General features: G+C 50.2%; 1 protein-coding gene across 1 annotated transcript in view; it reads right to left on the reverse strand.

The window, feature by feature from the left end:
• Stk32c (serine/threonine kinase 32C) overlaps window positions 1-13,103 on the reverse strand; it is an 83,784-nt gene that overhangs the window by 32,134 nt on the left and 38,547 nt on the right. The window contains exon 2 of the mRNA XM_031388679.1: window positions 4,194-4,249. Coding sequence (XP_031244539.1) covers window positions 4,194-4,249 — 56 coding nt within the window. The remainder of the gene's footprint in view (window positions 1-4,193; window positions 4,250-13,103) is intronic.

Genomic DNA, 13,103 nt, shown 5'->3' on the forward strand with positions numbered 1-13,103 from the left:
AAAAAGAAAAACAAATTCCTTACTACAGCAGCCAAACACCTCACAGAACAGCACACTACACAACTCTGAGAATACATGACAAACAACAAAATATGGGCCACATGAATGAAGGGTTCGGTTGACATCCCAGGCCTGCCACTTTGTGGTCCTGAATATTGTGCGTTAAAGGCACAGAAGAACAACAAATGCAGGAAAGGTTTCCTAAGAATGCACCAGATCTGCTAAAGATTCACCCTGTAGGGCCCTTACCACTTCCTCTCTTACTCTTAGTCTTCCCCTGATATATTTTAGACCCCGCTTTCTCCTTCTGTCTATGCCCAGGCCATGGCCAGCCATTGCTCACCCAGAAGATTTGGGGTGTCTGGACTTCTAGGGAGGGAAACAGCCTCTTTTTTCTCTACTCCAGTCTAGGTCTGAGGTCTTGCTCCTAAGCATCTGGGACTCCTGCTCTTCAGGACCGGCTTGTTATTCCCAGAATGGATAGAAGCCTAGAAGAAGAGCAAGTCTATATAGCACCAGCATCCTTCCCACAAGATGTCAGGATTCCAACAGGATGTTTCTCAGGGCCTTGGTTAAATGAGAAAGCTGGATGTGAGGTTCTGATACCTGAGTCAGGAGGTCACTAGAGTCTGCTGCCTCATGCAGGTGGCCCTGGGCACCCAGTTCATGCTTGGTGAAGGAAGCCCTAGGAAAGTCTATACTCAAAAGGATAGCCCCAAGAGGTGGTCAGGGCCAACGTCACTCTGTCTCAAACTGGTGAGGAGAATTTCAACCAGTGAGTCCCTCTAGTTTTCATCTCTATCTCTCTGCCAGCCATTCAACGTTTGCCTTTCTATTTCTGTATTTCTGACTTGAGCTATATTCCCAAGCATCTTGCCTGTGTGTCCCACTTCACTCCACCTTATGGAAACAACCCAAGCAGATTCTGCTCCCAGGAACAACTTTCAGGGGCTTCATGCTCAACAAATAAATGGCAACAAAATCAGCCCTCAACACCTGGAGGCCAGGGGGGCTTGGGAGTTCCACAGCAGAGGCTTGAGTCCCAGGCACCTAAACATTGCCCCCCCCCAGGCTCCTCTGAGACATAAGAAATCTCACCAGAAGATCTGTCTGTCACCATCAAGGAAACACAAGGAAACAAGTCTCTTGCTTCCACTGGGAAGGCTACAACCAGAAACTCAAACCCTGACAAATATGGGTGGGAGTGTGGAATGGTATGCCCTATGGTGGGGTGGTTAAATGAGAAAGCTGGATGTGAGGTTTAACATGGTTTAACATGCTTCAGCCTTTGTAGAAACAGCATATCAGTTCCTCTAAAGTCATAAGATCACCCTGTGCTACAGCAATTCCACCTCTGAGCAACCGAATTTAAAGACGATCAAGACACCATTGTACACTCATGTTCATAGCAACAGCAGTATGCACAATGGCTGATCTGTGGAAGCAAGCCAAGAATCCATCAATGGGAAAACACTGTACATGGGTCAGTAGGATTGCTCCACCTTCAGAGGGAGGAGATTCTGACACAGATGAACTTTGAGGATATTTTGCTACATGGACCCAACCAGAAACAAAAGACACATTTTTTTTTTCACAATTGCACTATACCATATTTAATGCTTGTGCCCCCTCCCAGGTTCCTGTATTAAGGTGTCAGTAGCAAATCTTGAGGGTGGGGAGGACTCATGAATAGAGCATGTCCTGATGAGGAACCCCAGGGAACTCTGACCTCTTTCCACCATCTGAGGGGCACAGCCAGGAAGTCAGCCTCCACCAGGGACCATATCTGTCTCCATTTTGAACTTCTGGCATCAGTAACTACTAGAGATATTTATTGCTCAAGCATCCAGTATGTGGCGCTTCTGTCATAGTAGCTAGAAATAACTAAGGCAAGGTGTCCCGAGTACTCAAAACCATAGGGACAGAAAGCAGAATTCTGCTGTTAGGGCCTGGAAAGGGGACAAGAGAGAGTTATCACTTCACAGGGATGGCTTTAGTTTTTGCAAGATGAAAGTAACTGAAATCTGTCATATAACAACATAGCCATGGTGACATGGGACTGTGCATCTAAAACAGCTGACCAAGATTGTATGGAGCTTACTAGGTTTTTAGGAATTGGGAAAACAGTCAAGGACTAGTTATAACAAATTTGTATAGCCCGTCTCTGAGAGTCATGGCCCCAACAGGGGAAGTAGCCATTGGTTAAAGGAACATTAACTGGAAACATTGGTCTCAGATGAACATATTTGCCACTGCTTGGCACACAGCAGGGCTTCGGTGGGCTTCACCTGTCTTACTTATAGGAAGAGTTGTCTGCTGGAAACACAGCTTCTGAGGCACAGCATACAGGTAGATATACGCTCAGGCCTACCGGAAGCCCAGCTTCATTTCCAGGCCCTCACTCCTTCCTCTCTGGGTCCAGTACTGTGACCACTGAGAGTAGCAAGGACAGAACCCAACCTGTGAGGCATTGACTCTCTCAAACACCCACCAGGCAGCCACCGCCTAAGATTCCTGGTGACCTAACTAGGCAGCAGCTAATTGGGATCGGGAAGGAGTGTCCCAACTGTACCACCCACCGTCTTAGACAGTGAGCCATTCTCCCCGACCCCACAGCAGCCTGCTTCAGCTCAACAGCTCTCGAAGACAAGACTTGGTCAGAGGAGCCATACTCCTGGATTTCTGCACACTTGACATAAGATAGGATATGCCAGATGCCCTCTTGAGGATCAGGAAGAACCCCTGACGTAGTGTAGGAGGGCAGTAAATACAGGAAGGGTTGGGTAAGGAGTGCCCTGAAAGCCTCCATGGGTAGGAAATGGAAACATTCCTGGAAAACAGCACCTACCCTTTATGCTGCCTGACTCCAGCCTAGCCCACTAATGCTGGTCTTCAGTCTGGGATGTTACAACCCATCCCTCTTCAGACCTAGATTCTGAATGCCTCCTGATCAAGATACCTCCCAGGATCAGCCACTTTCCTAGTCCTAGCTCCAGCTTCTGTTCTCTACTACTCCAAGAACATCACCTGCCTGTCCCTCTTGCCTGCATCCTCCACAGCCCTGGCAACCTCCATACAGAGGAGTTTCAACTGGACTCAGGCTAGCCATCCTCACAGACTCAAAACAGTTGGGCTGTAGGAGCCTCTGGGCCCCAGGGGATGTTAGAGATGCCTCCCTGTGGTTTGTTTTCAACACTGTGCTAAGCGCTCATCTGCTTTGACTTAATTCACCCCAGGCTTCAGCAACCAGAACAGCCATCCTTTGTGATACAAGGAAGTAGAGGCAATTAATCGCCCTCAATCACCCTGTGCTTTGTACTCTGGTGGAGGCATGATCTCTTTAGAGAAGGCTTGCGGAACCTAAATAGACACAGTGCACAGACAGCTGTGAGGCTAGAGGGGAGGGAAGTGCCCGGACAGCTGAACACAAACGTCTTTTCAGGAGGGGTCCATCCAGAGCACATGCTGCAGAAGCCGGGGGCTAATTCCAGCCTTTTCAGAGCTCTTGTTAAATCTCTTTGAGTTATAATTACCCCCAATCTGTAGCTACCACAAGGCAGCAATCAGGAAGTTAGATCTGGCCAAGAGAGAAAAGACAAGTAGAGACAGGCTCCACAGGGCGCCTGCTTGAGGGACAAGAGCCTCCCCTCAGGGTTGGTCTGGGAGGAAGAAGGCTGGCCAGACACACTGGGTCTTGTCACCTTGCACCTAAGGGACCAACATAGATACAACCTGGCCTCTGAGCTATACAGTGTGTAGCCTGAAGTGATGTTTCAGTTGGCAGGGCCATGAGATGTCACAGTAGCTCCTGAATCTTGGGGAGCTGGCCCCAAAACACAGCCTTCCAAGGCTTATTGAGGAAATCCCTCAGACTGCAAGATGTCTACAGTATTGTGAGTAGCTGCATGTTGGAACCTTCCAGGGTGACCAAGGTTCTACAAAACCAGACCAGACTACACTTTGTTGTCGACTGAGCTGAAAGCCCAGACACCCTGTGTGGAAGGTGGTGGAGGGCTAGATTGAGGGCAACCCCCTGAAGGCCTAGAGCTTCCACTTCCTCCCTGATAGTCCTGAGCTTTTTGCTCTAGTGATGGGAGTAGCTTCTCTGAGTAGAAACAGAGTAAATCTATGTGTGGCTCCATGGTTCCATATATCCCCACCCTCCACTGGCCCACCCAGAGACTCTTCCTTACCTTGCCAAAGCTGCCTTTCCCAATTGCTCTCAGAATCTGGAAGTGATCGAAGTTCACTGTGGAATGAAGCAAAGAGACACCAGGTAAGGCAGTGGAAAGACCCGGTACCAGGCACAAGAAGCTTGTACCTTAAGAAGCTTGCACCTGCTCAACAATCCTGCAGTCCATCAGAGATCCAGCCACTTAACCCCTCTCCTGAGGGGCTGATCGTGTCTCTGGGTAAACTCCAGCTATGCAAAGGATGGCTCAGACCCTCCGTGTAAGATTACTATGGGTTGGGAAACGTATATGACCACAGTCGGGCTCCCAGACTTCCTCGGCTGCAAATCTGCAACCCAGCAACTCCACTGACATTGAATCCCATGGAAAATGTGCAACAGGAAGCCAAGGCATCTCGACCCTTGGAGCACTAGCCCCTTGCTCTAGGCTTCTCCAACAACAGGATGGAGCACTTGCCCCGCTAGAGCTCACTGGATTATAATGGTCTCTTTATTAACAATGGGGAACAGCACAGGACACATTCAACACAGCCTGGTTGTCTTTCCCAGAGATCACCAGTGCCCACTGATGCAGCCTCTGCTGCTACAGCCCTGGTGAGCTGGACACCACTTGCCTGTGTCAGAGGAGAATTCTGATTCCCAGACTTCCCGCTGTGCCCTGATTCCCCTGGAGTCAAGATGGGTCATTCTCTTCTACCATCCTTTTCTCATGCAGGACCAGAGGGGCAGGTTCAGGCAGCCTGGATTTCTGCCCACACCACTTAGACAGGTCCCTCTAACTGACTCAGCCTAGAAGTGTAGGTGCCCACATGTATAACTCTATACCACACCACTTGGAGGGTCTACCCAGGGCTTTGAGCCTTGAGGACCCAGGCTGCCTGTGGCTCATGGAATCGTACACATTCACTCCATAACCACTTTGTCTCTGGAGATTTTGGGAGGGGTGGGACTCCCATTTCTTCCTAGCCTATAAGTATAAGGCAGGTGCTCTGCTGCTGCCCCAGAGTTGGGTTCTGAACAGTAGAAACTAGGTTGGTTGAGGGGTGGACAGGGCGCCAAGCTTCAGGGCTGGCAAGCATGTTGAGGAGGCCTATAGGGAATGGATGCAGATTTCATGGATAAGAACATACAACCATCTCACCAGGCCTACACAACACCACACAGCAAGTTCCAGGCCAGGATCTATTGACCTCAGGGTAGCTTAGTTTGTGGCCACCTGCTGGAGACCTCAGCCCCTGCCCACATGTTACCCTCAGTACCCAAACTCATCTGAACCTCATTCCTCAGCCATTCCTCACTTTACAGCTCTGTTGTTGTTGCTGTTTGAGAAAATGTCATACTGCAATGAGGAAGCACTCACAGCAGGGTGGGTGACAGCCAGCCCCACTGCCCTTCCTATGAGCAAGTAAACATGGTTGTTGTTTGGGATAAGTCATTGCATCTACCAGTTAGGAAAGGAAGGATGGTTGTCTAAGTCCTTTCATGTGATGGGGACAAAACTTAAAAAGTATGGTGAGAGAGTGGTGGCATGGTGGGTGTGATGGTCTGTATATGCTCTGCCCAGGAAGTGGCACTATTAGGTGTGGCCTTATTGGAGTAGGTTTGTCAACTGTGGATGTGGGCTTTAAGACCCTCATCCTAGCTGCCTGAAAGCCAGTGTTCTGCTAGCAGTCTTCAGACGAAGATGTAGAACTCTCAGCTCTGCCTGTACCATGTCTGCCTGGATGCTGCCCTGATCCTGCCTTGATGATAATAGACTGAACCTCTGAACCTGTAAGCCAGCCCCAATTAAATGTTATCCCTTATAAGAGTTGCCTTGGTCATGGTGTTTGTTCACAGCAGTAAAACCTTAAATAAGACAGTGGGTATGGTGGGAATGTATAGACACCATCCAGCAGAGGATCCCGTGTATTGTGCTCTTCTCTTGGGCTCCAGCCTGCCTCATAGCCGTGAAAAGGTGAAGGGGTAGATATGATGAAGTATAACACAAGGTTCTAAATGTAATGAGCGGGGATTGGAGAAGGGGTCTGGCATCAGGAGCCAAAACATCAGGCTGGGAGGGGAGGCTAGGCACTAACCTTAGGGTGTAAAATAAGGCCCACATCTTGATGGAGGGGAACAAGCCTGGGCCAGCCACAGTGTAGCTTTTGGAGACTGGGCTCTGCCAGCAAGCTTTGAGCCAGGGTCCCTGCGCCTGCCCAACCTGAGCTCAAATACAGCTGCTGCTACCTCAAAGGTGGAGGCTTCCTACAGCTGCAAATGGGACCCTAACCCACTCAAGCAGCCATAGTCAGGGAGCCTCATCCACTCCCCACAGCTGGAGAGAAGTGTGAGGCTCCGTGCCTACCTCCAGAATGGCAGCATTGTCTGTTGGGACCTACCCCCAGCCTACCGTCCATCCCAAAACCACTTGAAAAACAGGCTAGGCATCCCCCTGCTTGTGGACACCACAGCTCACTGTGATGTCCCTGGCAGCCCCTCGACAGCCAGCAGAATGCAAAGCGTCCAGTGTCTGCCCAATAGCTGTGAGTTCACACAGGAACTCAGCCAAGGCAACTAGACTTTGCAGAGCACAAGCATGAGTTTCTGAGTTTAGTCTTTCCTGGGAGGAAAGGATGGGGAATAAAATACATTAAATGACAGGTCAGAGGCATGTAGGAATCTCCCAGCAGCTGTCCTACACCATGCTCAGACACCTGCACAGCCGATGTCACCATCCAGGTTTGTGGGGATGAAGCCTCCTAGGAAGGCTGGGTGTCATGGCATATGCTTTTAATCCCAGCACTTGGGAGGCAGAGGCATGTGGAGCTCTGAGTTCAAGGCCAGCCTGGTTTAAACAACAAATTCAGGCCAGCCAAGGATAAATAGTGAGACCACGTTTTAAAACAAACAACAAAAAAACATGACTCCAGGCTCCTTCTGACCGGATCTGCTAGGGTGCAGAGCCAGCGTGGGCTCAGTGAGACCTGTGATTTGGACACTGGCCTGTCTGTGGCCTCCCACCAACCCTCAGCTTCCTGTGGTGGGCTGGAGTAGGTCTGTAGCTGCTGCCCACCGTGTACCCACCTCCTTGGATCTCTGGTTTCCTCCTCTGCCTGGGACACATGAGGCTCTCCCCTGTCAGCTTCTGCAGTAGGCGAGGGAGTCAGGGAGGCATGGCATTATGCTGGCTGTGGCCTTGAAAAGAAGCAGGTGCCAGGTGGCTTCAAGTTTCAGTATGCAAGCCTCTTGGGCACATTCATTTCATAGCCAATTCATAAAACCAAGGAAATGTGGCTGCCATGGGAGTTCCCCAGTGTTGGAAGTAAACATGGACTGTACAGGGAAAAGACTGCCAAGACAAGGATTCCTTACTGAGACAACCCACCCTCATGGTAACAATGGCCAATGGTCATGTGAAGATGTCTTTGGTGTGGGAAAAAACTCAAAACATAGATTCTTGACTTTCCCCAAACCTGCCTCGGCAACAAAAGGTTTGTCCTTCTAAGTGACCAAGCCAGCTCTACTTGCCATCAGTTTACTAGCACACTTGGCTGGCCTCAGCTCCAGGGATGCTTAGAACCCAGCCTTGCTGCACATTCCCAGATGCAGGTTCCTCTCCTTCTCTTTAGGTTCCCATAGCAGCCAGGGGTCCAGATAACCGCAACACCTTTGAAGCTGACCTTGGGCAGAAGAAAGAGCCCAGATGAGGGCTGAACAAGACAGTCTATACAACTCTAGGACGATTTGCTGTGAAATTGTGAAGTGAAATCTCCCCCCAGTGTTCAACACCTCATAAATTATCAAGTAAGAAGAAAACACTAGTTCAATTCAAACAGGTTCATCTTACATGTACACATCTCCTGCTCGAATCAAAACTGGTGTTTGAAGAGGAGGCAGTCTGTCTTGCCTGCGAGGAAGTGGCCCAGCTCAGAGCTACAGGCCTCCAGATGCTCTCACTGAAGAGCGTGGGCACGGACTCTTCCCAGGGCAAATAAATATTTCAGAATCAAGGGTTTTTAAAATATTTATTCTTCAAGGGAAGCTTTTATTTTGCAGAGTATGGCTGGAAGCAGGCTTTGCTATATGGGGCAGGTCAACTCTCTTGTACCCGTAGCCCTGAAACTATTTTTCTCAAGGATGTGAGGTACCAGAGAGCCATACAGAGTACTGTTGAAGTCATTAGTTGGGTTCACAACCACAGACTAAAACCAATGGGAAGAAATAAGGTAGCTCAGTGTCCCAGCCTAGCAACTCAGAAAACTTCTAGACACGTGTTCCCTCAATGTGACATCTGACTATAATCCTGAGAGCTGCATTCAATCCTGAGGAGTGGTGCGGGGCAGAGGGGGAGGGGAGGGACACACACCAAAGGAAAGACAAGGGGCTCTCCTCTCTTGCTGAAGATGGCCAGCACTGCCTCCTTCGTCTCTGGTTTCCCTGTGACTGCCAGCTGCTCTGACTGTGTGGCCTGAGCAGGTATTTTTTGCACAAGAATCCTTGGCATGTTTAGATCATGCATGGAGCCTTGCCCACTGGTCCTGTTATGGCAAATAAATGAAGGGTAGCTGGAAGGGGCAGATGACATAATCATTCCAATGACAATATCAGGAACATGTGTCAGCTAAAAACAGTCCAGGGAGAGCCAGAAGCGTCAAAACTTAACACAGTTCGCACAAAATCCTAAGCAAAACCAACAGGTACTTGAACATGCATCTCCTAAAAACAACAACAATAACAAACAAACAAGCTGTGTGCAAGTGACCTGGCCAGGCTTCCTCCCCTCCCCTACACCGCACCTCAGCTCTGATACTGGGTTCAGCAGGCAGACTATGGCAGGAATAAAAAGCAGTGTTTCCCAACTGGAAGCAATGGAAAAGTGCTAAGTCACTTAGGCTCTAAATTAAAGCGTGGTCCTTTCTTAAAACAGACAAAAGCATGCCCCTGTGAAGAAGGCAGAAGGAAGATGGTCCCCGGGAAAGTAAAAATAGACTCAGGGCTGCACTGTGAGTCATTCTATTGTTATCAGTGACACAATCAATGCACAGCCTGAAGGCCTCCCCCGCAGGCCTGGAGGGGCAGCTGTGCTCTCCACATTCCCAAGATGTCTCCAGAGAGTCCTGTCCAAATCCAGGAGAGACCTGGGAACTTAGTGGCTGGACAGAAAAAAAGCTGGGATGGAAGGGGCTACCCAGAGCCTCAGATGGAGCCTAGGCTGGGAATCTTTCCCGATCCTGGTAACCTATGAGAGTCTCCTGACCTCAGTATCCTCCTAGAGTGCCAGTCCCTCCCCCACAGGACAGTTCCACATGAAGGGGGAAATCTTCTGAAGTGATCACAAAGATTGCACAGTACAAGTAAAATTCCCCATACAGTCCATGACCCAGAAAAAAGTCTCATGAGGAAAATCTCCCACCGGAAATGACTAAAAGCCTGGCTCGCCATAGTCCCGTGGCTTCTATAAATGTGTGTGTGACCCGGGATCATGGGGCTACCTGAGGTACAGGTTCTTGCCTTGTGGCAGGAACAAGTGAAGAGTCAGAAACCCCAACTCTTTTCTGCAACAAGCCACCACCTACATAGTACAGGTAGGACCCAGGAGCAGCCCTCGGAGCTGCTCAAGACTAATTCGGCTGCCCTTTCCTATGTGAGAAAGCTGAGTGGGCTAGACCAGCTAGCTGGCAAAGAAATTTAGGGTTCTAAAGTGTGAAAAAGGAGAGTATTCTCTGCCCCGGCTGGACCCCAGGATACCTCTTTCCTTATCTTGAAGATGTTGCTGGCCCTAAGGACAAAAGTTCAGATGTAAGGAGTAGGGAAGTTGATGTCTCCTCTGGGTCTGATGCTGGACTCCTCCATCCAGAGCATCAAAGATGCAGGCAATAGTCAAGTGTACTTACTGCTGTGAGTCCCAAAATGCTCCCTCAGCCACCTCCCACCACATTGGCCCCAGGTAGAGCAGGTATATAGCCCTCTAGGGCCATGGACTTGTGGCCTATGCCACTTTCTAGATTACCAGGGATGTTGTCCTCAGCTGTCATCCCAGTTAGCCAGGCCACATAGGAAAACAGCCAGGTCTTGTGGCCCTGACTGGGAACATCCTCTGCCATCTTCTTGCCTAGCTACCTGCTGCTCACCTTTAGGCCTTCTCTCGGAAGCTGGCTGAGGTTTGGTACCCCCTCAGAGCCCTGCCCTAGTACCTTCTGCTAGTCTTTGTCTCTATCTAGCTATTGGGCTGGAGGAAAGACCTCTTCTTGTGTTTCCCTGCAGCAGACATGGGATTTAGAAGGAGCAGAGATAAAGCTGAGATTGCTGAGGGATCCTGGATTCCAGAACAATCCTGGCTTCTCATAACCAGGATCATGCCAAGAGCCAGGGGTCCTGGAGCTCCCCTACCTCTACTCTCTGTTTTGGCAGTGACCTGGCCCATCCCCCACCTTTAGTTTACAGTAAATGCTTCCGCTGGTAATGACTTCCCAGACTGTTCTGCCCACCCTGGCCCTGCCACGTGAGCCAATCTGGCATCCTGTTTCCGTGTTCCATTCTGATATCCCCAGACTGCAATGGAAACTTCCATAAATTAATGATTAGGGCAGCAGCCAGATCAATACAATGGCTCTGGCCAGCCACAGCTTAGCTCCTGGGGCCTGTGGGGAAGCTGCCTGGTATGGGCAGAGAGCCTACCCTACATTGGTCGGAACATGGGGTTCTCCCACAGTTGTGGATAGCAGTGCTTCCCCCAAGGTGGCCCAGGGGAGCCTATTGTCCAAAGCCGGTCTTCTCCTAACCCTTCAGGTGCTTGGCACCCTTAGAACTACCAGGGACAGACCTGGGAGATCCAAGTCTATTAGCACCTCACATTAGACAAGGGCCTACCCTGTTAGGCTCACAGTCAATAGACACAGGAGAACACATTCTGATACCAATGTGTGTGTCTCTGTGTGTGTCTGTCTGTGTGTGTGTGTGTGTGTGTGTGTGTGTGCGCGCGCACACACATACATTGATTGTACTTTCCCTGGCCATGGCTTAACACTGAGACCCAGGGGATACCCCTGCTGTAATGCCAAGCTGGCTTCAGTCCACTAGACTTGGACCTCCACCAGCTCCTGGTCTCAGGTGTTTGGGAGTCAGAGCACCAAACCTGCCCAGGCTCTCATCCTTCAAATCTCAGAGCTGGTAAGGCAGGATAGAGTGAAATTCTTATCCAGGCTCTTCCTCCCAGAGACCAAAAGGATTGGGGGGGTCTAGCTGTGTCACAGGATTCCAGAATTACATACAGGAAGCCTGTGGTCTCCCCTGCTGCCCTGGGCTCCTCCGGACCCCAGAGTTGATCATAGTCATAATACTTTCTGCAGACCTCACTGCTAGGGGCTATCCATACCTCGACTATGCTCAGGGTCTCTGTAGTTTCCTTCACTGTGTGCCATTCTGACCCCTTTCAGTACCACAGGATCCCTCTTTCCCAGGAGATACAAACTCCAGGTTTGGAGTACAAGTGCCTCCTGAGTGCTGGGGCGGATGGGTGCCGGAGTACAGCTGTAGCCTCACACAGCAAGAGTCTAGCCAAGGCCCTAGAACAGTAGCCCGCTCTCCAGAATGGTACCAGGAATGTCTCACCATGAATATATGGAGCAAACATGCCATCCTAAGAGGAACCTAGGCTAAGCTTGCTAAAGACTGGCTTTTATATGGGAAACAAGCCTCTGCCTGAAATCATGGTTGAAGGATGAGTGGAGGGAATGTGGTCAGACCAAAGGCTTGAAGGGGTTTGCCCAAAACTGCCCTTCCACTGGTCACTGCAGCTTCTGAGCTTCTGTTGTAGTTCCACCAGTCTGCGGCAGCACCCTGGAGGAAGACAGAGGAGGTCCTAGGAAGAGCCAATAGTCTGATATCCAGAGGCAATAGGTACTAGACCCAGTTGCAGGCGAGGGCTTGAGTCTCTGCACTTCTAGATCATATCATATGTGGGAGAGCCCCATCCACTGTGCAATCTGTGGTACAAATGAGGCTGAGATCCTATGGTTGACCATCCAGCAGGATGAAGGACAAACAAGGGCCACAGAACCCAGGGAGGCCCCATACCCGTGCTTAGCTCTGATGCTTCTGAAATTGGTCAGAACCTCGGATAGCAGCTGCCAGAAGAGCCTGGCAAGCTTCATGCAGTGGTAGCTGCACTTTCACTTTCCTGTCCCTCCCAGAGGGTGGGAATGAAGGCTCAGCTGTGTAGACCCCAGGGCTACTGAAAGAAGCCCTGCACCAGGTCCTGCACAGTCTTATGCCATCCCCTCTTCTCCACCATCACCTGCAGACACCCAGTACATGCAGAGATAGGGGAGGGAGAAGTGCCAGAGCAATACCAGCATCTCCCTAAAGCAGGCAGCAGGGCTTTGCAACCAGACAGGCGTGAACTCACTTCGTACTCTCACACACATTAGCACTTCCATAGAGGCGAAAACACCTTCCCCGACTATCAACAGCACTTTCCCACAGCCTCCTCTTTCCTGGAATGAAGGGCACAGGGGAAGCAACTGGTACCCTGACTGCCAAGGATTCTCACTGAGGACAAGGGATGCTCTGTGCCCTTTCTCCTTGGCATGACAAAGGCAAGAATGACACTGCCCCACACTCACATCCTGGCCCATGAGATACGTGTTCAAAGCTTTCTCTATCATTCCTCTATGCCCAGCAGGGACAAGAGTTGGGGCTCAGGAATGGTCCCGTGTGCATCCTGAGTCCCAGTTGTCAGTCCCTGTTCATGTGATCTACAAATTCTCAAAAGGAGCTGCTCACTGCCACCTGATGTCTATGCTTCTGCCCTCCCTACATAATGTAGGGCACATGGCCATGTGAAGCCCAAAACTACACCTGCTAGATACCAAAGCACCAAGGACTGGGACAGTAAACACTTATTTCAATACACAAAAATCTCATCTCA

Source organism: Mastomys coucha, unplaced genomic scaffold, assembly GCF_008632895.1.
Source record: "Mastomys coucha isolate ucsf_1 unplaced genomic scaffold, UCSF_Mcou_1 pScaffold21, whole genome shotgun sequence".
NCBI lineage: Eukaryota > Metazoa > Chordata > Mammalia > Rodentia > Muridae > Mastomys > Mastomys coucha.